The 27,912-nt window shown below is 37.2% G+C and overlaps 1 protein-coding gene across 1 annotated transcript in view; it reads right to left on the minus strand.

The window, feature by feature from the left end:
• The window catches only part of ZGRF1 (zinc finger GRF-type containing 1), a 46,208-nt gene that overhangs the window by 12,519 nt on the left and 5,777 nt on the right, over nucleotides 1-27,912 (minus strand). The window contains exons 6-21 of the mRNA XM_037896461.2: nucleotides 25,502-27,869; nucleotides 22,882-22,961; nucleotides 17,606-17,695; nucleotides 17,019-17,204; nucleotides 16,138-16,243; nucleotides 15,971-16,053; nucleotides 15,588-15,741; nucleotides 13,932-14,608; nucleotides 11,779-11,917; nucleotides 10,832-11,016; nucleotides 10,245-10,432; nucleotides 8,339-8,478; nucleotides 6,110-6,256; nucleotides 2,958-3,072; nucleotides 1,417-1,670; nucleotides 2-161 (exon numbers count right to left, since the gene is read on the minus strand). Of these exons, the coding sequence (XP_037752389.1) occupies nucleotides 2-161; nucleotides 1,417-1,670; nucleotides 2,958-3,072; nucleotides 6,110-6,256; nucleotides 8,339-8,478; nucleotides 10,245-10,432; nucleotides 10,832-11,016; nucleotides 11,779-11,917; nucleotides 13,932-14,608; nucleotides 15,588-15,741; nucleotides 15,971-16,053; nucleotides 16,138-16,243; nucleotides 17,019-17,204; nucleotides 17,606-17,695; nucleotides 22,882-22,961; nucleotides 25,502-27,869 (5,072 nt within the window). The remainder of the gene's footprint in view (nucleotide 1; nucleotides 162-1,416; nucleotides 1,671-2,957; nucleotides 3,073-6,109; nucleotides 6,257-8,338; nucleotides 8,479-10,244; nucleotides 10,433-10,831; nucleotides 11,017-11,778; nucleotides 11,918-13,931; nucleotides 14,609-15,587; nucleotides 15,742-15,970; nucleotides 16,054-16,137; nucleotides 16,244-17,018; nucleotides 17,205-17,605; nucleotides 17,696-22,881; nucleotides 22,962-25,501; nucleotides 27,870-27,912) is intronic.

Below are 27,912 nucleotides of genomic sequence, written 5' to 3' on the forward strand. Positions count from 1 at the left end.
CCCAAGAAGTACCCTGTCAACAGCAACGTTAGTGGAAGAAGCAATCAGAAGTTTCCATGGGGTTGGTCTTGAGCCTTCAGCTGCTTCACTGTTTTCAAATAACTGTACCAGGAACAAGACCACAACAGACAGCAAATAGCTCTTTCCAGCTCCAAAAACACCTAGCATTTTGGGAGAAAACCCAAGGTTACAAATGAATAATTTCAAGGAAACATAATTTTATATTTATTGAAATTAGTTCTTCAAGTATTATGGCTTGATTTTTCTCAGTACTTCCTTGGGAAGCAGACAGCTACCTGAACAACCAATAGTTGTGGGGAATCTTGTGGACCTACAATTTGCATTAATTATCTGGAATGTTTAGAAAAAGAAAAGGCTTGAAAGTTGCTAAGGCAGGAATCCCCTCAGAAGCAAATGCAAAGTGACTGTCCACAAGGTGTGTATTATGCCCCGAGGGACAGCATGCAGATGTTTAGAAAGGAGAAGAAAACGGTGACATGGGTTATTCTACAACTGGAATAATAAATTATAAAACAGATGCATGTGCTGACAGCATAACACAATTTTTTTAAAAATAGGCAGCTTGATCCAAACATTATTATAAATGTATTTATTTTAATAGGACCCAAGACTAAGAGATGTGCTTCCCAATACAGATTAAAAATAAGATCTCTGAACTAAGGAGTTTACAAACTGTTTGGATACAATACAATGAGAGGGCAAAAAGACTGTAGGGAAAAGGAGATGATCAAGGACAAAGACAGCAGCAAGCAGGTTCTGTGGTTATTTAGCAAGGCCAGTATACAGCACGATGGAGCAAAAATCACTTTTTATATTAGATAAATTGATTGAATGAATAAGCGAAAGAAACAAATCCCGACTCTGCAATTGGATCTGCTAGAATGGAACCCAGAGTTCATGCAAAGTCCTACAGAATTTAGTGGGATGCTGCAAGGGCACAGGTGACTGTGCTGATAATCCTGAAATGGAATCAAAGCCTTAATCAGCATGTTTCCTGTAGGCCTCATGGAAGAAGTGGATCTTCAAGAAAGATTTGCAAGAGAGGGCAGTAGTTTTGTAAACCAGCTGAAGAAAGACATTCCATGTATATGGGCTTCCAGTAACTTCCACTTGGTTCACTTTGAGATTAACCAGCATTAAACTGGGCATAAGGATATCCTGCACTATGGGGTATTGCAAATGGAGTGGAGCCTATGATAACTGTACAATCTATTATGTTAGCATTTAAAGAATTTAGACATGAATATTCCACTAACAATAGCATCACATCAACTTGTATTCTTACACAGATCAAGTCATCTAGCATCTCTTTGGGTGCTTGTGTGTACAGTAAAGGGGCACAAAGGATCAGTCAAAAATAAGGGCTGTAATTTCATGATTTTATTTGCTTTTTACCATGTATGATTGTGATAGGGAAGGCCTGTTTTTCCATTTGTGCATCATTTTCAGGTGATGCCATCATCTGAGCTATCTGAATCAGTGCTGAAGCTTGATCTGGGTTCAGCTGGAATATCTGGATCATCTTTCTGGCCAATCCCAGTGTTATTTCTGGACTGAGAAGTCCACACATCATTGTGCTCTTGGTATTTAAAGCTGGCGGAATAAATTTTCTTTTGTTGACTCTGTTAGCATGTTCAACTTTGAAAGGCCTAAGAAACACAAGAGTTGACAGATCAGTAAATTCAGACCATTTGCAACGCAATGCATCTATACGTAACTTATAAACACATGATTTTAGGTGTGCGTACATACATGTAAAATTGCTGCTCTAAGGGGAGGGAATCAAAGTGTACTGTAGTTTTGACTTACTTTCACCAGATTTTCAAGTAAAAAAGGAGAAAATATTTTCACTTTCATCTCTGTATATTTAAATATAATCCCAAATTCATACATTATTTTTCTGAACTTCCTTCTATTTTGAAATATAGTAAATCTGTATATGGCTGCCAAATATTTTCATATTCTGTTACAAATAATGTAAATATCAATTTGGTTTAAAAAGCCCACTGTCCTTTTTATTTTTTTTTAAATAAACCATACCCTCACTGCTTATCTGGGCCAAAGATTTCTGTTTGCTAAACATAATCTCACCAAGTTTTAAAAGTTACTAGTATGCTTATCAATACAAGCCACCTCATGAGTCTAGGGTTATGGCTGTTAGATTGGCTCTCTTTCCTCCCCCCCCCTTCTTTCCCACCAGGGAATATATATTTTAAATCTAATCTTCCTGTGATTTCTTAGTCCTGCATGTTTTTTCTGACACTTCTCTTGAGTGAAGGATAGTTATCTGAAATTTGTGGCAAACAAGTTTGCATATCTATGCATTTGTACTGTACATGTGGTTTATAAGTTTATTATTAGAGGTCTATATTTCCATATGGTTAAACAAGTCATTATACATGTGAATGATAACTTTAATGAGATCATTGCAATTATCTTATACACTGAACAATTACTTTGTGACTACTCAGAACATTTTTTACCTTTGGCATGAATTTGTTCCTATGTTACAAATGTAGGGAGGAAATACTGGAAGATTAATTAATGGAATATAAAGGCTGTTCCCATTAAATTAGTATGGTTACTGACTTTGACATTAAACTTGTATTATAAAGTTTCACAATCCAGAAATCATTAAGAAGTCTAATATTAATCTCCAAGTTACAAGAGGTGGGGCACAGGTGTATGTAAATCTAAACAAATACTTCAACCCTTGAATGAGATTTAAGCAAGGAATTACTTGCATCATAGATTAATGAAAACTGAAGTGTGACAGTAGGTGCTAACTATACTTGATTTATAGTTCCACATTTTCCAGCTTTTTTTTTCGCACTTACTTTTTGTCCATAAAACACAAATGAAAGCTTGCTTGTTCCTGTCACATCTATATAACACACACGAGACAGTGTGCAAGCACAGAGGTTACTTATACTTACATTTCTAGTAGGTATTTCATTAATGGTAGAGTAGCTGGATTGAAGTATTCCAGCATATTTCTCAAAGTTGTGAGCTCAGTGCTAGCATTACAAACCAGCAAGGCATAAACAATCACTGGAAAGATTACAAAGCAGGTTACAAAGTGTAATCAGCCACAGAAAACAGTCTAGTAATTTATTTCTAATGTTGAGTAAATAACTTTCCCTGTTGTAATGGAAGCCAAACTGAGGACTTTACAATGTCTAACCTATGATTCTAGAGCAAAAGATCAATGAGAATGTCCTTTAAGCCCATTATTTTGAGGGATTTCTAGTTCTGGCATGAAAATCCTTCAGGGATGGAAACCTGGATACAAAATCTCAGCATTTCCTCTAATATTTTAAGGAAATTATTTCATTGGCTACGGAGTTTAGGAGATGAACTTTTAAAGTATTATTTGTTCATCAATAGACGAGCTTCATTTCCATTTTGTAAATCTCTTATAGGTGGAGTTTTCTTTCAAAGCATGAATTACAATACATAGCCTGCAATCTTTGGTCAGCTAAATAGCTTGTTCTTTTTAGAATGTGGTGGTGGTGTTTGTGCAGAACAATTAAACTCAGGGTATATCTATACCACAATTAGACACCTGCAGCTGGCCTGTGCCAGGTGACTCATGCTCATGAGGCTCGGACTAAGTGGCTGTCCAACTGCAGTGTTGATGTTTAGGCTCCGGCTGGAATTCAGGCTCTAGGCCCCTGCGAGGTGTGAGGGTCCCAGCCAAGCCTAAACTGCATTTAAACAGCCCCTTAGCTCAAGTCAACTGGCACGGGCCAGCCATGATGTCTAATTGCAGTGTAGAAAATCCTTAGTTTGCAGATTATTTTTAGTGCCTACCTTACTACTATAGACTCCATCTGAGGTGTATTTTACAAACTATGCAATGAAAAACTTTACCCAACGAAAACTACAATAAAATGATGGGAAGATAACAAAAACAAAAGTTCACATTTAAGCATCTTCCAATGTCTTCTGACAATAGCCCACACAAGACCTGAAAGTTGTTCCATTTTTCTGCAGTAATGAATGCTGCAATTAAAGTCACAACACCTATTTTTACTTTAGTCTTTCTGCAGTCTGAAATGATGGAAAAACATTTTGTGTTTGGTTTCAGCTCAAAAGTGTTTAAGAACTAGAAAATTCATTAAGCTTTTCTGAATTAGCCAAATGGGAAGGAAGAACTACTTTTTATTATGGGAAAATATAAACGTTGTTGCATATGGATAATACAAAAATAGCTAAACCTTAACATTTCAAGTTTATGTAGCTAGACCTCCATGAAGAAAAATTTGTTTTTTAAATCTAGTGTCTTACAATAACATTATAAGCTATATAAAAGTCTCTTTAGACATGCTTAATCAGGACTGGCTCTAGGCACCAGCAAAGCAAGCACATGCTTGGGGCGGCACAATTCCAGGGGCAGCATTCCGGCCACCCTTTTCTTTTCTTTTCTTTTTCTTGGGCAGTTGCACTCTCAGAGCTTGGGGAGGCAAATCTTTTCCTTGGGGCAGCAAAAATCCTAGAGCCAGCCCTGTGCTTAATTTAACATCTCCATTAGGGTTTTCAGCTTTGTAATTGACCAAAGTAGTATGAAACAGCCCTATTTCAATGCCACAGATAGGGTTTTTTCTCGTTTTAAAATCTAAAAGGAAAATAAATGTGAAACCTTATACTAAAACATTAAAATTGCAAAGCTAGACACAATAGTCAGGGAATGGAAGAGTTAAGGGCCCAATCCTGTGGTTCTCACTCCAGGCAAAACTCCCATTGAATTTTGGGCACTTGGCTATGATAGAAATGTTTGCTTGGCCACATTGCACATATGTACAGTGATATTTCTTCTTAATCTTCAGTCTATTAAATGAGTAACTTGGTATATAAAGCATGTGCAGTGTACCTGTGTTAACAAAGCTATTGAAAACATAACTCTTGAATTCTTTGTATTTGTGTAAACTCTTAAAGTTGTATCAAAATAGTGTCAACAGGTGTAGGCCTCTATCCTGCTCCATAAAGAACATACGCTGCACTACAAAGAGTTCCTACTTACTTCCTCCTTGGCTTATTTGTAACTCCAGCAACCAAAAACCATAATCCTCAACATAAGCTTTCCCCCGTGTTTGGCTGTTCCTTGCGTTTCTCTGTAGGACCGCCTCTGCTCTAGCACCCGCTTCCCTCTGGTCAAGGAATGCTCCAAACCCCCTAGTATCACTTTCCAAAATACCACCACAAAATATAACAAACTGATAATGAGTGGGTCTAAAATGAGGCCGGGGTGGAGGGGAGAAGAACAAAACTAAAAGAAGGAAGATGGCACTAATTTACTTTTGAAATATTTGGCAAATAATAAATGTCACTGTGTCACAAAACAACTCCAACTCTCTCTCTACTGGCAGTGTTCACTTTCCGAAACATTTACAAAAATAACTCAAAACTGAAAGCCCTTTAAAAATTTATCCAACTTTATTTTTCTGAACATTCCAAACACTTTGATTTTTAAGGTGTACCAGGGTGTGGGAATATAACAACACAGGAAGGAAGATCAGCTGAGCCGCAGAATAGATTAAAAGAAAAGGAGGACTTGTGGCACCTTAGAGACTAACAAATTTATTTGAGCATAAGCTTTCGTGAGCTACAGCTCTTCATCGATGAAGTGAGCTGTAGCTCACGAAAGCTTATGCTCAAATAAATTTGTTAGTCTCTAAGGTGCCACAAGTCCTCCTTTTCTTTTTGCGGACACAGACTAACACGGCTGCTACTCTGAAACCTGTCAGAATAGATTAAATAATTCCAAACTTTATTATGTAAAATTACATTTTACCTAGCAAGTTCTTAAAACACTAATGACATACTTCCTCAGTTGTAACTGGTGAGATAGTCACTGTCTACCACTTTGCCTTATGGGCCCTTAACTTCTTCAGCTGCTCATTGCTCAACCAGTAAGGAATTGTTTAAATGACTGACCTGAAAATAATACTTTGCACAGTTGGATAATCAAAAAATAATTCATAATAACGTTTGAGAAATAGTCACCCTATTCCTCATCCCTACTCAGATACTTCTCATAAGTATTGGTCTATTAATGTATTAAACAATTCTTTGGGATAAAACTTACTATTTGAGCACCAATTTGAGGGATAATAGCCTTTAAGAGGCAATAATTCAACTTCATTGCTAGATGACGGTCCAAAGAAAGCACTACATGCAATGAAAGTGTCCAGGGATTCAAAGTATAGAGTCTTTGAAACAACCCAAAGGTCATCTGTCAAAACAATAGATCAATTTATTTCACTTAAGTTTCTGCTATTGCAGGCTTTTAAAAAAACTTAACATTCATTATTTTGCAAATTAAGCCATTAATACTCTTTAAAATAAAAAGGGGGAAGGTAGTACAAAATTTAAAAGATTTGTTGGTACAGTCATTTGAAAGGGAGTCATCAGATAATTCACAAGCTTCTTAATACCTTCTTTACTTACCATGAATTACAGTAAGCACACAACTAATGTACTAAAGGTTTTTCCCTATGGTAACTAGTATCAAGTGACTTCCGACTAATCTAAAACATTTTTTTAATGCTTTTCACACTATTTGGATTTCAGACAAATTGTTTAAAAGAACAGTAATCACTGCCAGCCACTAAACCAGATTACAATTATACTTAGCAGCTATTTTGCTAAAGAACAGTAAAACACTAAACACAAAAAATCCTCTTCACGCTAGATTCTGATACCTTTAGGCTATGTCTATGCTGTGCACCTTACAATGGTGCAGCTGTGTCACTGCAGCTACACTGTTGTAAGGTGCGCTGTGTAGCCACTCCTTATCCACAGGAAAGAGCTCTCCCAGTGACACACTAAAACCACCTCCAGCGAGGGGCAGTCACTCCCGCCAACGAAGTGCTGTCCACACAGGTGCTTTTCGTCATTAAAACTTTTGTCACACCCCTGAGCGACAAAAGTTTTAACAATGAAAGTGTCAGTGTAGACATAGCCTTAGTAATGCTGGATAATACTTTAGTCCACATGTAGTCCCAATGAGGTATAACTTCGTAAGTAAGGTGCTACTCATCATGGTTTAGGTTGTCAAAATCTGGTCCTTAGTTTTGTATGGTAGACCAACATTTTCCTCTGCTCCCTTAAAGGGTACTGTGCTGGCAGAAAAGAGTGATGCAGGATGAAGCCTGCAAAAGCTCTATAAATTCTTTGCCATACATTATGAGAGTAAAATGTAATTACATTCTCAATTTGCCATATAATGGAGAACATAGAAACGGGGATTATGAATTGTGTTAAAAGTCAAGTTTTCTGAACTGTGCAGGTATAGGCACATAGTTGCCCACACTCAGTTCTGGCACAAAGTATTTCAATGTATGCAAGTCAGAGGTTTGTCCACACAGAGTTTCAGTATCTCTCTGTAAATGCAAACCTACACTTCAGATACTGATGTACCTAGTGTGCGCAGAGGCAAATGTGCATGTACACTTCTGAATTGTCCTATAGTTATATTCTACCTTTCAATTAGAAAAATCTCAAAGTGCATAAATTATGTAGATATGAGAATCACCTCATCTACCACCGAAGTGCAGCCACTCGAGTGGAATGCAGTAGCTGTCAGACAGGGGACTACAACACTAAATTTAAATCAAGAAGTGAAAAATACCTTTTCCAAATGAAACTGCAGAGAACTTTAGGTAGGCAGGATGTAATTATAAAAAATGGAATATGATTGTAGCACTAGGGCAGACAACTTCCTTAATCTTGTGAAAAGTTCTTTAATGACCACAGTGGTCAAGAACCTTGGAGTTTTTTTGTTTTTTTTTTTTTTACATTAAACGTCTACATTGACAGTTCCTCTCGCAGAACACTAATCCCTAACACGGCAATGGGTCATTAGGTCAGAACCAGTTCAGAGAGAAGAGTGATACCTATTGAATAACCTACACTAATTTCTATGACCTGAGCTTTTCTTAAAGGCTCTCCATTCAAATACTGACCATTCCTGACTCTACATAGCTTGCTAAATCTAACAAAATCACAGCCCAAGGTGGCATGTCTGTAGACCATAAATACTATAAAAGCACATAAGCTTGTATTAAATATTTTTACTTTGTACAACATTCACTTTCTATTTTTCTGAACATGGTTTTCACTGTTCATGATTACAAAAGCACAAGCTGACAATACATCTAGCTACCTTTCTAAAATCAGAACTAAGCGTCATTGCTTGCCAGGATTGATGGATTTGAGGTTTTTCTCTTCTGTGATAAATGCTTTAGAAGATCACTTTAGAGACAAAACAGGAACCTGTATTAGACCTGACACTGAGATACTCAGATTCACTTACCTTTGCTGTACACAGAGGAGTATTCCTTTCTGCTCAATTTAAGATATAACTTGCTTTTAGAATCCCCATCAAATCTGTCATTTGCAATCATTGATTTCTTTAGCTTACTACAATGTTTTCTTTGAACATCAAAGGCTCTTCTGTTTTTTTTAAAAAAAAATCATATTACTTCGAGAGTCAGCATGTAATCTAAGCAAAAACCTTGCAGATTTCTGATTCACCATAAGAAACAAATCAAATAACAGCAAAAATATGAAAAGATTTTAATGATTTTTTCAGTCTTTTCTCTCCTTTGAAGAGTTTATGAAACATTTATACCTACTAAGAAATACTTTCTTACCTTCCCACCTACTTAACCAGGCAAGAAATGGGAATGTAAAACATTTTTCCCCTTTGCTATTAGTTGTGTAGCTGAATATGAAAGCATTAACTTCGAGAACACAAACATTTAGTGTTTAAATTTGTTTTCCTCTGCTATACGACTTCAGTAGCAAGGAACGCATGACATATTAAGCCTAATTTTTAGAGCTGTTTGGAAAACTTTAAACATTGTGCAATTTCTACGAAAATGGAAAATATTTTTCACTTAAAATGATTTGTTTCACGACTAGCCTAATTTTCTATCCATTATCAAACCTATACATTTTACCTGTAGAGTAACCATGAGCTTCCTGAGCAGCTGCCTCTGCTGCTGCCCATAAATTGCAGCAGCAGCAGCATGAAACTTTGACAATTGCCTGCAGGATTTTAAATGGATTGCTGTGAAAGCACTAGAGTTGGCTGTCCGCTGACTCAGAAAACACCACAGAGTCATTTTTTACCTTCAGTTAACATCAGGAAGTTTATCTCCAAAGCCAGGAGGACTAGTTTTCGGTTGTTTTTTTTGTTTGTTTTTAAATTGACAGTGTGAGGTCTGCAAAAACGTATGGCTTAGACCCCCACAACTTGTTAGGGAAAGTTTCACATTCACCATTGGCAAATGGCCAGGTGGAGTTTCAAATGGTAATGACTTTTAGTTACTACCAAGCTGGGCCACAATGAACTTATTGTTCTGAAAATGAAAAGCTCAATATACCACTATTAGTCATCCAGTCAACACTGGGAATTCTTATCTGGTGAAGAGGCTGCAGCAAGTTGCTGGCTAGTGAATTATCCCATTTTAATCACTTTAATGGAGAGAGCACTTGTAGCAGAGCTGTTAAATAGAAAATGCAATAAACTGAGGTGGAATTTTACTTGTCCCACCATAGTCACACTGCTAGGGCAAAGATCTGGGATTCAGGCAATTCACACCTTTATTGCTACACTTTGTTGTAGATTCACGTTAACATTCAGAAGTTTTTCTTTGCTACCTCTCTACTCCTACTCAAGCTGCCCTGTTTATGCATCCCTGATGCAGCTCTTCTGGCCATAGCATCCCCCTGAGAGCTCTGTTCAGCTGATTATCCACCACAGCCCCCAAAGATGGAAGCTTAAATTCTGGAGAAACTGACTGGTAAGCATGCTTACCAAAGAACATTTCCAATTTGGCTTTATTGAGTGGATTTTTGTCAAATCCTGCTCAACAGAATGTATTTATGGGAAAAGTTACACAAATGGTAACAAACGGCAATCAGAAGGGGCTTAAATGATTTATCAGATAGCAGGTACGCAATAACATTTTCACAAGACTGATGAAGAAAGCAAAGTCCTGATACTGACAGTATCTTTCTCAGTCTGAACTTCTGAAAATTCCCCCACAGAATCATTATCTCATTAGAAAAGATGGTGAACGTGGGCCAGATTCTCTGCTGGTATAATTCCACTGAGGTTAATCGGATTACAGCAGCAGAACATTTATACCTGGGTATTTACAAATGTTAACTCTTATAGTGCCATATGAAGTATATTTTGTACTCCACTATACCTCACCAAAAGCTGGCATTCCTCATAGATAGAAATCTTTTGACATCTGAGGTAAGCTCCAATACTCTTTATATCATGAAGCACTAGACTGGGTCTGGATTTTAGCTGTCCTGGGTTCACTTCTTCTATCCACTTGAAAAACTTACACTGGTCAGCTTTTGGGGCATCACAGGTATAAAAAAGGCGACCCTAGAACAAAGATAAGTCATCCAATTTTATTTTGAAAATGAAAATCTGTAAATTTGCTAGCCCATATTGCATGCTATTCATATAAGAGAACAAATCTGCTTTTTCAGTATGCTCCATAAACCTGCTGGAAAACCAAGCAGCTTCCCAGAATACTCATTTCTGTAATTGTGTACTAACTGTGTTTCACCTCTATCCACAGAATCAGATATTTAGCAAATTTATAGATTTAGAAACTCAAGTCTCAACTTAACTACATATGTGTGTAAATAAAATGTTTATAGATGAAGATGTATTAATAATTAAATTGATACTAACACTGATCTTCACAATATTGTAATCCATTTTAATTTGTAAGTGTTAACAGAATATAATCTAAATACCATAAAAAAGAAACAGCACCTTATTTTGACCTTCTTTTTTAACCATAACAAGCTTTGCTGGATGCTTGTGATTGCAAAGTGGAACACAGTTTTCCTTCCTTTCCTCTTGACCATCTTTCACTGAAGTGCAAAATGATGTGTTCACTTTGGAAAGAGCCTTGTGTAGCCTTTGTGACAGCTCAAAAAGCAATATGTTTAATTGCTCTTCACATAAAAAAGAGAAGGGGGGATTAAGATTACCGTTAAATAATACTTGTGTACATAAATTAAGTAAACAAATGCATCTGAATTTGTTACTATCAACCTCAAATCTAGAAGGCCAATTTTTTCAAAGGTGTAAACCTGACCTCTAAATTTGATACCATCTTCTGAGTGTGAACAATTAGAAATTTAGTTCCAACTACCTTATTTCCACAAGTCCCATTTAGGTGTGTAAATTGAAGGATTTACATATTAAAATGATTGCACTTGAAAAAAGTTAAGTACAAATTTTGATGTGGGACTTAAGTGGTATGTGGGCCTTGGGCTAGACAACAGCACAGAGGTGAATTTCGCCCTTAGTCTGTTTTTTTTTTTGAAAAATTGGATAAAAACAGCAATCAGTTTGAACCCACTGTTGTCAGAGTAACTAAGACACAGTCAAATCAGATGGAAGTTACTGTTCCCCACCATGAAAACGCACTACTTTGAGCAAAGCTACATATATCACAACATGGCATATGACGTTTTTTAAATAAATGGTCAAGGAGTGAAGAGGCAGAAGAGCCTAATAGTCTCAACCATAACTAAGTATATGTCAGAATTAAGGTGTGTGGCCAGGAGAGCCAGTCGGGTGCCAAAACAGATAGAAATCTAATATTAACATAACATGGATACCACTTCTTCACTTTGTGAAATTTTAGAAATAAATTAATAGGTTGTAATTTTTTATTATTTATTATAGTTTCCAACAGATGTCAGCCATACCTGTCAAAGCAGCTGTAAAGATCTGTTTGTAATGAACATAAGACTGAAACACAGTAGGTATATATGTCTGCCTTTTAGGAAGATTAGTACATTTTACTTTATCCCCACTTGGAAAAGACAGCTCAGAGATAGATATATCCTGCAAAGTAACAAAATGAGGCATTAAAAAGCCTTGCCTAATCCTGATTCTCCCTTATTCTTTTTATAAAATAAGTAATCCCGAATGGGAGGAATTTTGATTCCTAACTGATATGCAAAAGTGGTCCGATTCACCTTCCGTGGGACTACCCACGTGTGTAAAGATAAGCACATACAAGTTTGCAGTACTGGGGCTTTGGACAGCACTTTACACAGTACTACCATGTTCACTTCCAGTATGCTAAACAAAGTGAAGTTCACCCTTGTACTGAGGGCCTGCACAAAGTCTATGCACAATCTAAGTGCTATTTTGAGAGCGTTAGTGGAAATGAGGCATAGGCATGGTACAGTTCTTAGCACACAGATGAATTCCACTCAATCCATGATAAGTACAATTTCTGCACTACAGCAAAACTAGTTTCACTTCTACAGTTCAGAAGACTTTTCGGCATTTCATTATGTATATACCTTATTATCTGGGGCTGAAATATGGCCTGCCAGGTTTGTACCTGGAAACAAATATTTTCACCAATTCTCAAACATCTATTTTCTTGATCTGTAAACTGTAAGACTTTTGTTTTTGGTCCCCCTCCTCCCCAATTCAATCCACTTTTCACTTGTTTTAGACACTGCTTTTTGTTCCGAACTCAAACATCTCTGTTTGTATTTCTCAAGAAGTTCTTAGTTTATTATACATGACTCCTAATTGGTTTGCTTTTAATGCTAAAATGGATGAGAACTCATGAAAATTAACTATTGCATTTTGAAATAATACTTTTCAAGCCTTAATATTCTTACTTCTGTGAGCAGTCTATATTAATAACCATAACTCTCAAGCTATAACTATGAAATATTAACTTTAAATCACAAAAAAAATAATTTATTTTTATCTTTCACATTTTCCTATTTTCCCCAATGTTCCTCCCTCCTTCTGCCACTGCTGTGTCAAAGGCAGGAAGAAAATGACTAATTATACAGGGGAACGATGAAACTTACTGTGCATTTGACTGTATTATGTAGATAAAGTACCCAAACCTTGTTTTAAACAGATGGAATCTTACATTTGTAGTAACCTTAGCTGTCACTTACTACAGTAGTAGGTAAAGTGTGACTTTTTTTTAAGTTGACTGTCACTAAAGATTGCAAAAGCATGAAATCAGCCATTATAGTCTATCAAGTTCATTTCCCCCCTCAAAACATTAACTTCTTTAACAAACAAAAAATGGCTCTTTTCTCTGAAGAAAACATGAATTTAAAAATAAATTTGAAGGGGAATAAAACCTAGAAAATTTGGAGACAATTTTCATAAAGACCACCTGAAATGTACCTATAAGTCTTCTCTGTGCAAAAGTCATATGTTCATGCAAAAGGAAATATAGGTACAGCTAAATATCATTTGCCTATAGAATTATCTATTTCCACCTGGTATGTCTGTGCTTGCTACAAACATGTTTTCAATCAGAAAAGCCAACTTTTGAAAGTGGCCTTGCCAATTCTGGACAAGACCATAACACCACAAATGGCTTCTTGTCATCCCCCGGCATCAAAATTCAGAGCGTACAAGTCTATATCTGGCAGTGGATGAGCCAGGAGTTCGTCATAAAACAGTTATCAGAATAAAAATGTTTGTACCATAAACTGTCTTTGTGCAGCAGCTAAAGATATAGGAAATAGTTCAATATTTAGCTCTAATATCCCAAAGGAGATCAGACAAATGCAGTTAGAATGCTCAGTAAAATGTTTTTCTATCAACAATAAACATATCACACCATTCAGCCTTGCAAGTTTTTACATGCCAGGACTTTTTTTAAACATAAGTAACATGTCATTGATCTTTTCTTCATCAAAAGTGTGGATAAGTAGGTGTGTTTTTTGTGCTTAGAATGGTGAACTTTCATGACTATTTTGCAAGGATGTTTTTGATAAGACCTGCTCCGGATAGTACAGCCAGACATGCATCGCCAGTGGATCAAACATGTAGTAAGTGTACACAGTCTGCTTGAACAGTTACACACCTGGGTGCCTCCTATTACACCACGGTGAGTCAGCTGACCTAACACCTTTTGTGCTTCTTCAGCAATAGGAATCTGGTTTAAGTGCAGAGAAAGTATCTTCCCTTCTGAAACAGAATCTTGGCTGCTAAAATTTCGGCCGTGTTTACCAAGTATGCCTTTTATCATTTGCAGATGCACAGAGTCTGGAAGGCTTTTATTCATGGCATCACTCTGACTCTCTCTAGTGTCAGCAAGTGGCATTCCAAAGACATTGTCAGCACAGAAGTAATCAGTCACTTTCACATCACCTCTGTTTTGAGTTATCAAATCACATTGAGCCGTGTTTTGATATTTCAGCCACTTGCTTTGTCTGTTTTGTGAAGTTGCATTAGAAAACACTGGCTGTATAAACTCCCCTTGTCTTTCTTCCAAGCACTCTACAGGCACAGAAGTTTCATACTTCTTGTCCTCAGGCCCAAAAGCACAGACAGGAAATGATGCTGACTTGTCATAAAAGTTGACTGTTGGAGAACCAAAGGATTGCTGGACTTCCTCACAGTCAATTACACCTGAATAATAAACTTCTGAGTCAGGAATCTCCTCAGTGGCAGGAACAGTGATAAGTGGCATTCTTGTTCTAAGTGTGGACGGGAGTCTTGAGAGGTTGCCATCTCCTGAACAGAAAGACTCCTCTATTCCTATAAGGCAAATATGTCTTTAGCAACCTGCTGCACCAATCCTTCAGACACCATATTAATTTTAAAGACACACAGAATAAGCAAAATATTCCAGTTTCCTCATGCATCTTGACTTTATCATTTCTGTCCTCTTTGGCAGCAAGCCCTTCATGCTGGTGTACCCTGAATCGTACCAAACTAAATGCCAGCACTTAAATAGTCATTTCAAATGTGATTCTTACATAATTTAAATTCCTATTTTCAAATAAAAATTTAGAGGAGTTGCACTTAAGAACTATATTCCCTAAAAATTGTTTCAGTACTCAAGCAGTATAGCCTTTACTACTGCAGTTACTAATAAATATTTGGAACTAATGGCTGGGTCAGCAGCATGCTTTCAAAAAACATTATAGATTGCAGCTTTAACATTTGCAAGAAATAAAACAATACCATAACGTTACTATTGTCCCATGTGAAAAATAAGGTTCTGGAATTACAAGAATCCTTTTGCCCAAATTCAATATGAGAAGAAATAATAGTCCAGGTGTTAATATAGTCACTAAAAATAGGTTCAATGGAAGAAAATTTAAAAGCCGGCAAATAAAAAAAATTACTACGGGTGAAAGCTTGGCTTTCAGCTTTTTTTTTTTTTTTAAATGCCTCATTATAAAAGGCATTTGATTTGTTGCAGTTTCTTACTGGAGGAAATACTATTTCGGGAAAAAACAGAGTACATCATTGCTCTAATTAACTTTCCCAGGCCAGCGAGATATTTTAGATAATTGCTATTTACAACTTTACAAAAACATACATGAGACCTGAAACAAATGACAGTTGAAGGAGCTTGGCATTTGCCAGGAAGCACTCAGAACATTTCAGGATCTAGACCCAAGCGTATAGTAGCAAGTTTATGCAATGGAATTTATTCTGTGTCACAGAACTTCAAAGCTCTGCAGGCAAAAGTAGCATAACCTGTAATTATAAAGAATATTTTTCTCACTGAAAAAGTATGCTGAATTTTCTTTATCACTTGGTAAACATCTGGATGTGAGGGACTTCTGTTCTTGTATGTCTATCCTATTTTCTTCACTCCTTGGAGTTGGGGACATAGAATCAGAATTCAACGAAGGAATCTGCTGCACTGATGAGAACACCTACATGCAAGGAAGCAATTTGTAAAGCTAAGTTAGGAAGAGAAACAAACGGGAGATAGTAAAAAAAAAAAAAAAAAACAGTAATACTCAAAACATTGTTTACAACTACATGAAACACTTCCTCCAAAACTTTGAGCAAAGGCATCTAACAAAATATAATATGCATATTAGATACTACTGTTATTTCCATTATAGGAAAAGAGACCTAAAATAAACAACCTATTCACACCTTGTTGGGCTCCCAGGAAGTCCACTGTGTCAGTCCCAAATTAAAGTCAGAATGAGAAGATGATGTAAAATTCAACATCGCTGCTGGGGGGAAAAAAGAAGGAAAGACAACATTCAGACAGAATAATCATTCTGGGGGTCAGTCACTATTACTTCACATTTACTTACGAGATGCACTGGGGATTGCGTCTTCAATAAAGTCAAATTTCTTTTGAAAATTATCTTTTGTAATAAAGTTCAGATCATTTTCTGTAAGACTTCTTGAGCCTGGGGACTTCAGAAAAAACTAACTTTATAAAGCTGATAAAATATTATTCATCTTTCAAAATAATCATTTTCATTTTAAATGGGAAGAACTCATTTCCAATCAAAAACTTTCAATCAAAAGTAAAAAAATTTGCATTAGCAATGTTGCAGTTCTGGAAATAAGACATATAAATGGCTTTCCTCCAGTTTCTTCAGTACTGTAAGGGACACTGTTCTGGGGAAAAGGATGGCACAATATTCCAGGAATCTGAGACCAGACATTTAAGTCAGGACAATATGATCCAGACAGATTTTTTTTTCTTCTCCTTGATTCAGGACTCTAAAGTACGTCATATATTGTAACAGGACTGGGCAGTTACAGGTGCCACTGTCAAGAACAGATCAGAATAGAATGTTACACTCCTGATCCCCCCCAGATGAGTAAATTGTAAAAGGCCTTGGTTGCTTTCCTCTAGGAGGAATGGATTCAATTTAATACCCCATGTTACAAATGTGTGTGTTTCACTGATTGGAGACCTTGATTAGAATAAAATTAGAAATTCAGTCTTATAAACTCTTACTCATATGAACAAGGCCTCCAGCAAAGTAAAGATTTGTAGGATCATTACTCATTATTACTCTTAAGCAAACGTTGTGAACACAAACTAACTTTTTTAGTTCTTAGTGATTTTGATATATTTATGGTGGTTTTAATAAACATTTAGGAGGAGAATTAGCTATCTTCACATGATGTTTTCCTGGATTAGACTAAGGAAAGGCAACTAGAACAAACCTCAATTTACCTGTATTAGGCCAGTCACGATAGAACTGCTTGGTAAGTGGGGTGACAATAAATAATTATCTGTTGTGAGGCTTTCGTGCTCAACAGTATCTGGGTATTGATTCCATTTTAGCTGTGAGTAGGGAGGTCTCCTCACTAACTCACTAGCCGCTGATCCTTGTACGTGGTGCCCTTGAAATTCAACTGGCTATATAACATATTGTGATATTATTAAATGAAAGCAAAAACTGTTTAGTAACAATATATTTACAGATAATCTGTTTCCGATTATAGAAAGGAAAACACAATTTGTTTGCTCTTACAATACTGTATAGGGCAAGCATTCACGCATGTCTCTGCAACTCAGCACAAACTATTTTCCACATCTTTAATTCAAAAGAAAATTGTGACATTCTTCTTTCATTTAGTGAACTATGAATTTGCAATCCATAATAAACTGCATACAGAAAGTTCTATTAAAATGCGAACAAATTGGGAGGCCTAAGATGAATGTTTGTTAAATATTTTCGATTGGAACTTTACTCAGCATTCTATCTTAAATTTTAAAGACATATGGCATTGTTAGCACTTGAACTCCTTAGACTGTACCTTTGGTTGGTGGACAAAGGTTTCCTGGCCTGGTACTACAGCTAGGAGAGCAGCAACAGATTTCTCTCCTTTGTTGTTCATGGAAGATTGCTGGATACAAAGCAACAAGAGCAAATTGGTCAGACAGTGTGATTGGTTATTCTGTACATAGTCATTTTTGCGAAGGAGGACCTATTCTGGCTTGAAGTCAAAATTTGTTTCATGGAAAAAGTTCTGAATTTAACATTTAACCCGGATATAGATCTCAAGAGTTTTCTGGCAGCTAATATGTCTATACACTGGAGAATACTGTAACTCATGCCCACTGTTTGGAAGCCAGAAAACTCGTGGCCCCACTGTTGACTAACTTTAGTACACAGCTTGTATGGGGAGAAACAGAAGAATGTGCTTAGAAAGGTGCCTATTTCTGTCAGATGGAAGAACATGATAAATTTTAATTCTTGAGGGTTAAAACAAAGGGCTAATAACAGTACTAGATAAAATCAACATAATGCAGGCAGGCACTGAGCAAATGTCATCACACAGTCTAACCATGACCCTCAATTCAATCAAGCACTGCAGCTCTTAGTAAAGTATGCTAGAAAGCAGTAAGAGAACTCTTAAATCGTGAAAATTAAAAAAAAGTGGGAAAATAGCAACAACAACGAAATGCCAGTAATAATACCAAGAGCTTGGGGAGTTGGGGGGAGATATCAGCATACTATAGCAGTGGGAGTAGGCAGTAAGTATTTTGGAATAGGAGATACTTAATCCCAGATTCAGCTCCACTAGAGATCCTTTAACCATTTTAAGAAGATACGACACTTCTTTTCTTCGATCTGCAGTGGGACCACTGGGGGCAACCGTTACCCATCTTTTTGGCCAGGGCCTATTTCATCACACTGTAGTATCCCATTAAAGATTCTGGATATGGAATTGTTAGAAACAAAAAAATCAGTCACTGAGACCGCTTTGCCCAGGGTGGGAAGGGTCAATGCAAGAGAATGGCTGATGGATAGGAATGTAGGAAATAGGGCAGTGTATGAAGAACCTTAAAGAAATATTTATCAGAATGATTGCAGCAAGCAATGTTATGACTGCCATTATTTTCAAAATTTAATAGCATTCTATAACATTTTGCTTTTCAGCTTCCCCATTCTAATTCATAGAATCATAGAATATCAGGGTTGGAAGGGACCTCAGAAGGTCATCTAGTCCAACCCCCTGCTCGAAGCAGGACCAAGTCCCAGTTAAATCATCCCAGCCAGGGCTTTGTCAAGCCTGACCTTAAAAACCTCTAAGGAAGGAGATTCTACCACCTCCCTAGGTAACGCATTCCAGTGTTTCACCACCCTCTTAGTGAAAAAGTTTTTCCTAATATCCAATCTAAACCTCCCCCACTGCAACTTGAGACCATTACTCCTCGTTCTGTCATCTGCTACCATTGAGAACAGTCTAGAGCCATCCTCTTTGGAACCCCCTTTCAGGTAGTTGAAAGCAGCTATCAAATCCCCCCTCATTCTTCTCTTCTGTAGACTAAACAATCCCAGCTCCCTCAGCCTCTCCTCATAAGTCATGTGTTCTAGACCCCTAATCATTTTTGTTGCCCTTCGCTGGACTCTCTCCAATTTATCCACATCCTTCTTGTAGTGTGGGGCCCAAAACTGGACACAGTACTCCAGATGAGGCCTCACCAATGCCGAATAGAGGGGAACGATCACGTCCCTCGATCTGCTCGCTATGCCCCTACTTATACATCCCAAAATGTCATTGGCCTTTTTGGCAACAAGGGCACACTGCTGACTCATATCCAGCTTGTCGTCCACTGTCACCCCTAGGTCCTTTTCCGCAGAACTGCTGCCTAGCCATTCGGTCCCTAGTCTGTAGCGGTGCATTGGATTCTTCCGTCCTAAGTGCAGGACCCTGCACTTATCCTTATTGAACCTCATCAGATTTCTTTTGGCCCAATCCTCCAATTTGTCTAGGTCCTTCTGTATCCTATCCCTCCCCTCTAGCGTATCTACCACTCCTCCCAGTTTAGTATCATCCGCAAATTTGCTGAGAGTGCAATCCACACCATCCTCCAGATCATTCATTCTAATTTCCAAACCAGACTGAAAATATTCACTTGTATGCCCAATCCCATTAATCTCTTACTAAGGTGGATGGGAATTTTATCAGGGGAGTGTGGGACTGTAACTACTGTTTGTTTTACAGCACTGAAAAGGGTGCCAGGCACCTCCCACTAGATCGACAAAATAAATGTGCTGCTGTGCTTAATGCCTTACAATCTAGTTTCAGGCAAGACAGAACAAAGCAGGCCCCAGAATAGTAGGGTGTGAAGGAGGAGGATTACATGAACAAGATCCCATGGTTAGCCATCAAAGGCATGTAAGCAGAATGATGAAACAATTGTTCTTTTAAATAGCCCTTAGATCCTTTATATATCAAGAATTGGAGCTGTAAGAGCATGAGATACATGTGTGTATACATGTCATTTCAGAGCAGAACCATTTGGTACATCATATTAAAGATGATAATATAAATGCAATGACATTTTTAAAATATTGAAAATTCTGGAATTTGTGTGTAGAATATTTCACTGTTTGAGGCTGAAACAAGAAGTGTGTTCTTTCACCCTGTAGGGCCAAACTGGTAAATTAATAACAATATCCTCTCCCTCTTACCTTCTCACCCTTCAAAAAATTAAACTTCAACATTATTCTGCCATCATTGATTTATTTGGTATGTTTTTTAAGGCAATAATGATTCAAGAAGGGAATTTTTACTAATACAATCACAGCTCATCCAAACTAAGGCCCCAGTCCAACACACACACACACTCTCAAATGTGTAGCTTTAAGCATGTGAGTAGTCCAGCTGACTTCAATATATTTACGTGCTTGATTCTAAACACAAGCATTAGTATTCTCAGGTTTGAGCATAATATCTTACAATGGAAAAACACATAAATATGCTATAAAGAACATATCTTTTAGCCACTCTTATTTTTAAAGACAATCAACCTGTAAAGGTTTAAATGGTTCATCCACTGTAGATAAAATGTCATACTGGTTTCCTGGCAGAAGCAATGGCATCTGTGCAAATAAAAACAGTGATTATCTATTGTTTATTTAATCCTTCGATATGAGATATATTTCAGTGGTTTGTCTGGTGTCTAGTATTCATTGCAGTTAAATTGTACAAAATATAGTTAATTTTTAATAAAATTTCAAATGACATTCACATTTTGTAGACTGTAAACAGGAAAAAAATTGAAGCAGTTTAAGTTTTCCTTAGATTAACTGTGGTAGGAAGGGCAGAAGTTCCGAGTACATTTACAAGAAAACTTGGCGTTATTAGTTCCTCATTTAAAAATTAAACTCGGTAGGAACATAAGAATCACCATACTAGAAGGGACAAGTGATCTATCTAGACCTGTGTCCTTCCTTTAAAAGTGGACAGATGCTCTAGAAGAAGGTGTTAAGAAACCATGTAAGAAACAGTTAGAGAATAACCTACACAAAAGAGAAGTTTCTTTCTAATCCTAGGCATACTGTGGTTGGCTTTTCCCTTGAAGATGTAGCACTTTTATGGTATCGAATACAACTCTGAATATTTTATATAAATGTCCTGATAAGCTCTTAACCTAAATAATATAGTACAAAATGCAAGATCATGCATTTAGGGTCTAATCATGAGCACAGTTTATATCAGAAATTCTTATCAGTTGGAAGCAACAGAGGAGAAACCCGGGTCTGTAGGTTGACCCCAGGAGGACTACAAACCACCCATGCAGCTGTGAAAAAGGCAAATGCAGTCTCAGGATGTATTAAGTGAGGCATTTCCAGCACACAGAGAGAGAGAGAAGTCTTAATGCCATTGAACAAGACACTGTTAAGACCTCATTTGACATACTGTGTATAATTCTGCTGATCCATATTCTAGAACAGTAGTTTTCAACTTTTTCATTTGTGGATCGATAAATTTCGAATGGAGGTACAGACCCCTTTGGAAATCTTAGACATAGTCTGTGGAACCCCAGGTGTCCACGGACCACAGGTTGAAAACTACTGTTCTAGAAAGATGAATTTAAACAAACAGGTGCAAGCAATAGCTCTAGGATGATCAGGAAAAAGGAAGACATATGAGAGACTGGAAGAGTTTGGCTTCTATAGTCTAGCAAAAAGAAGACAGAGGGGATATGATTAGTCTTTATAAATACATCAGAGGAGTAAGTACCAGGGAGGTGAAGAGCTATTTAAGCTAAAGGGTAATGTTGGGAAGAACAAATGGATATAAACTGGCCATGAACAAATTCAGGCTGGAAATTAGGTGTTTTCTAACCATCAGATGCGTGAACTTCTGGAACAGATGCATAATAGGAATTGTGGGGGCAAACAACTTCATTAGTTGTGAGAGAGAGCTGGACAAACAGGGTTGCTTGTGACGGTACACGACAGAGGTCAGAATCCCTGTGGCTCACTTCCGGTTTGTCTTATGTTCCTTAAAGCTCATCCTTCATGGCTTCAGCTAGCAGAAGGTGTCAGGAAAGGCTTTTTTCCCTCCTGTGTATTCTGGGAGGTGTGTGGGTTTTTCTGTTTTGGTCTCTTTCCCTAGAAGCATCAGGGGTTGCCATGACTGGAAATAGGACATTGGACAGTGAGTCTCAGGGCTCTGAAGTGGCACCAAGCATTCTCTCTCTCTCTCTCTCTGATACTTGGGCTGGCCGTTTCTTCATGTGCCCAGGGTCTAAGTGATTGCTATACATGGGTTCAGGAAGGAATCTTCCTCCAGGTCCAACTGGCAGTGACTCTGGGGTGATTTCGCCTTTCTCTGCAGTGAGTGGGGGTGGGTCACTTGGTAGGATTATCAGGGTTATCTCTCAATCATTTTCCTGCCATTGTGAGTGTCCTGGGCACTGGTAGACCTCGGTCCCTCCTATTCTCTGCTTGTGACACATAAGAATCTAATCTTCTGTGGCTGTAATACTATGGTCTAATTTTGGTTGTTGGGTTTCGCGTGTGTGTGGTATTGGTGGCCTGATATACAGGTGGTAGGACTAGATGGTCTGGTGGTCCCTTATGGCCTTAAACCTTATGAGCAATATATTTTGGCAATGAGGATCACAGGTTAATAATGTGTTGAATTAAAAGTATGTAGGTATATTACATTATTTGTTTATATTCCATCCCGCAGCTCAACCACTGTGGTTTCTCAAAGCGTCAAGTGGATTTAATGAGCAGCACGGGAGCTGATTTTATTTTGTATAGGAACATGTATATGAACTTTATTACCATCAACTCAGGAGAGTCAAAGTAGAAATAAGATGTCTGCATATCTTCTGAATAAGAGACTTCAGCTAACTGTTGCCTAGCTACAAAAGAAGGAAAAACATAAGTCTTAGTTACAATTTCAATTCAATCAGAAAAAATCTGAACATTTATACAGTCTGATCCTGCAACCCTTACTCATGTAAGTAGTCATCCCCTTGAAGTCAATGGCACTACTCATGGAAATAAGATATTCAGGTTTGGGGCACATGTTTAAGAAAGTTGCTACCAAGTACCAAAAACTGCAGAAGGTATTTTAGCACACATACTTCTTGCACATGCTTATGTCAGTGGTGTATATAAAATAGTCTGACAATACCACTCCAAAAGAGGCTGATACACTGTCGATACACATTTAAATCTGCAAATTACTGTAAGAGGTCCTCTGGAGCTGTTACTACTTCATTCCAAGAATGTCAAATTTTTTTTAAAGCCATTTCCTAGGCTATTCAATGGTCATATATAAGAAAAAAACCCAACATTCCAGCATAATACCCTATCCCTGAAGACACTGGCAACTGCTCATATAAGTAAAGTTAAGTCTTTGAAGGATGAGGACCTTACTAATTAATATTTTTCTTCATGTAGTTTTGATATAAAAGCAAGTATATGAAAGTTTCACATGGGAAGAGACAAAAAAAATTGATTGACAAAAGATCCTAACATCTTTGGAACTAATCCAGTGTCAAAACACGCAGCTTCCTTTAAAAAAAAAAAAAAAAAAAGCCAAACCCAGTGCTTTTAATGTAACCATTTTTTGATGTGGGGGTAGGAGGGTGGGGTGGAACTCTTCAAAAGGAATTGAAAAAGGACAGCTACATTAACTGAAAACTGCCAAAGTAAATGTTTCCGCTAAGGACCGAATTTGTATTTTTCTTTTTTTGTAATACCTCCTTAGATATTTGAAAAGCTTAAAGACTACTTAAACGATATTTAGCAATATCCTTTTTAAATAACTGAAAACAAATTTTAAATTAATCGAGGCCAGCAATTACAGTTGTTGGCACTGGCGGCTTGATATTTGCTAAAGTAGTTAGCATAAATTCTTTTTTTGGCTGGTTATACCTTTATGTCTGTTTTTTTAAATTATTTTCAGATTGTTATACCACACTTTTCAAATTAGCATCTCTAATTCACCACTGAGTAATCATGTTATCAGGGCCCACTGCTAGAATGGGAAATCTGAAATAAAATTGCAATATACAACAGATATTGCTTTCAGGTGGCTCAAGTATACATTCTCCTACCTGGTTATACATTTTCCAGGAATTACAGCTGTTCATCCAGTTGTAAGAGTTGCTTTGTTTCCTCAACTACCACTAAGTTCAGAATTGATCCCCCTTATGTGTTTTCTATTACATATGCGGGGTCAGATTTTTATCATTTTAAATCTTTGTTTAATATACAAATGACAACGGCTTGAGGAAAACACTGTTTATTTTAAATCTCAAAATGAAAGGAAGCCATCTTCAAAAAAAAATCTTACTTCTGGAGATTGCTCTCCCTTCACATGTTGTGCTGCTCACTTTAAAAACATATTAGGGCTAAATACTGTCCAATTAGTTTAAATGGCAATGCATAAATAACTGCAGACAGAATTTGACCCATAATCAGTTTTCAATTTTCTTTCAATAATTTTAATGGTATACTTTGATAAAAATTGTCAAATTTCAATGCTTACAAATTACCATGTTGATAAGTTAAATCCTTACCCCAGACTCAAATGTTAGTGGGCCCCGCTCTCAAATCCACTGAAGTCCATGTAAAGACTTCAATGAGGTTTAGGTCAAGCCTAAGAGCCTACTCACTGTAGCCAAAACTGTGATGTTAACTAATTATCAATACAAAATGTTACTCTATTTGTCTTTTGCAGTTTTGTGTAACAAATCATCCATCTTCAATCCTTCTATTTTCTAGCTGTTCCAGCATTCTCTGGCTTGGGGTGGGGGAGTCGACCTCCAACTTTCAGGCAATAATGAAGCATAACATTCCGCTTAGTCACTATTATGGTCATCATTTTTCCTACAAACTCTGTTAAAGGGCCCAATCCTATATCCACAGGAGTCAATGGCAAAATCCCATTGCGTTCAGTGATGCAGGACCAGATCCTACATGAAATTAACTGTAAAAAAAAATTAAATTGTGAATTCTAATATTAGTGAAAAGTTATGACTAGCAGTTCTGGAAACTGAAGCATTTTATTTAACTACAGAACAGGTACAGTACAAAGTGATAGTGCAAGCTTCCCCTGCAGCATGTTTCAACATGACCTAAAATGATGACTTCTAGGGTTGAAAGGCAGTTCAGTCTCCATGCCCATTCAATCCTTGTCTCCTCTGTTGAGACTAGATAAAAATAAGTTTTTTTGTTTATCTATTCCAAGATACTCATGGAGAGTATAAGATATCATCTGTAGAACATATAAAACTCGTACCAAAATTTAATTTTCTGATTGGAAATACTTTTTTTCAATAGAATTAAATCTTTATGGGAAAATAAAGCAGCCAGGTCAAACACTAATGTAGAAATCAAATATTTAAAAATGTAATGCCATAATCCAATGTCAAATGGAATTTGACCTAACCTTCCAATTCTTCAGCTGGTTCACTTTTCTCTTTAGTAGTCTCTCGTTGATACAGCAAACTATTATTTTCCTCCATCATTTGTAAGCTGTCTAATGCGGTCTTATGTTCAGTCAAAGATCTTAAAAGAGAAATGCCATTTGCCAACTCAGGAAGCCCTGAGGAATTATCAATTTGAGCCAAATGTTTCAAGCAATCAGTTCCCATTCTTTCACCTTCCCTGGCTTCGTGGATAGAAGGCATGATGCTTGATCCATTTTCAAACTCCATTTCACCTATTCCGCCTCCCTTTGAAGATGAATGCCCTTTTGTTAAAGGATAAGAGGCAGTTCTGGAAACCTGTGTATGTTCTTTATCTAATGTATCAAATGCAATACAGTATTTACTTGTAATATACTGGCATGGGTCATTGGAATTGCAAGCCCTTAGTGGTAAGGCTAGTAAAGAACTAACTGGTTTAATGTCATCACCACTAGCACCCAAGTAATTTTCTAAAGAATTATCCTGGGAGTTTGTGCCTCCAAGATGTAGAACATCTTTTTCAGGATTTTTGTCCATGACAGAAGTTTGTAAAGTAGCAGGAATATATGAAATAATTTCAGTTTTCTCAAACTTGTTGTTCTTAGTATCACATTCATAATTACTGACTCCACTGTGCACAAAATCATCAGAGCACTTTTTATTCACTAGTAAGTCACTAACAGTACACACTGGTGAGAAATCAAAGCCTCTCTCACTGCCAGTGGTTTCAATATTTAATGTACTTGCACTCATCCCTTTTACAATGTTTTCAGCCTCTGAGTGTCCCAGTTCAATCAAAGAAGGAGTTAGAGCATCTTTCACACTCTTGTCAAAACCTTCATAGGTTTCATCACAAAGTTTTAATGGCAGAGACTCTCTGATCTGATTATCATCTCTCTCTCCCAGCATTGTTGAATATTTGACAACTCTTTCCTCATTACTATGTAGCATTACTTCACAGTTCCTGTGAACCCTCCTCTCACCATTTTGTGCCATAGCTCCCTTTGTCAAGCATGCTGAACCCTGTGAAAACATATTACTTTCACATACTACTTTATCATCTGTGTCACTAAAATCAAAAGCATCCAACAGATTGAAGTTAATTTCCATGAACTGTTCAGCTTGATCACTAACATCTCCACATACAGTTAATTCCTCATTTATAGCTCCAGGATCAGCCCATGTTACGTCCCCAGAAATCCTAGACTCATTAACTACACTTCCTGAATTTATTCTTGGCAGAGGTTGACTTTGTGACTGAGCAGAAGAAACTGCTGAATCTTTAAGACTCTCAGTTACTGCATGTTCATTGGATTTGGGGAGATTTATTTCAAAGGTAATGGACCCATTTGTGCTTCTAGAATAAACCTCTCCTGAAGATGAGACAAATTGAATGTTACTCTCTTTATTTATGTTTGATTCAGATAATACACAAGTATTTGATTGGTCTTCGCCAGAGCTTTCATTAATAGTTGACAGTTGAGTTGCCCAGTCACTTCTGCTGGATGCAGAAGCTTGAGAAGCTATTTTACAATCCCAGCTGTATTGCCTCTCATGATCTGATAGTTTCATGCAACTGTAATTTAGCTCTTTTTCAACAGGCTGCACAAAAGCTGTCTTGAACTGTGAAACCTTTGGGTTGTAAGGGTCTTGTAAATCCAAACCTAAATTACTTGTTTTGTCATGTCTCCTTTCTGTGACTTCTTCATCACAAGATAGTTCTGTTGAACTTGGCGGCATATAAACATCCCAACAATTATTAGTTATAATTTTCTCTGTAGTATACTGGTGCTGTATATTCTTGGTGCTTTCTCTGTCAGAGTTATCCATATGTCCAGATAGAGTTTCACTCTTTCGTTTAAATAAAATGCCTGTGCTTTCTGATGGCTGACATCCAGAAAAACACTCTGTGATTTCAGAAGGTTTTTGCTCTTTGCACAGTTGTGTTGGCTTGGATTTCAGAAGTGCTATAATCTGTGCTTTGCTCCTGATGTTCTGTGAGACTGCCTCACCATCGATTATCTGACAATTTGATTCCATCTGTTCAGAAACGGAGATGCTGTGGTTTCTATTGTGTATCACTTCTTTGGGAATGCCAATATAAGAAGTGGAAACCAGTGAGGAGACAGACATACCGTCTCTATCGCTACTTGCGCAAGCATCATTATTAGAGTGTGACGGTAAATTAGTTTTTGCATCCTTCTTGCAAGTAGTAGAAAATAAAGGAGAGGTGATATGCAACTGAGACGGAAAGGAAGACTGAGACCACTTAGATGAAGGGGATATTATTGCTGCATCATCTTCCATTGGCACCATTTTCTTTTCAACTTGACGTGGCCCCTGGAAGCCCTAAAAGAAAAGTTTTTAATTTTAATCTTATTCATAAATCAGC

The sequence above is a fragment of the Chelonia mydas genome, chromosome 4 (genome assembly GCF_015237465.2).
Source record: "Chelonia mydas isolate rCheMyd1 chromosome 4, rCheMyd1.pri.v2, whole genome shotgun sequence".
NCBI lineage: Eukaryota > Metazoa > Chordata > Testudines > Cheloniidae > Chelonia > Chelonia mydas.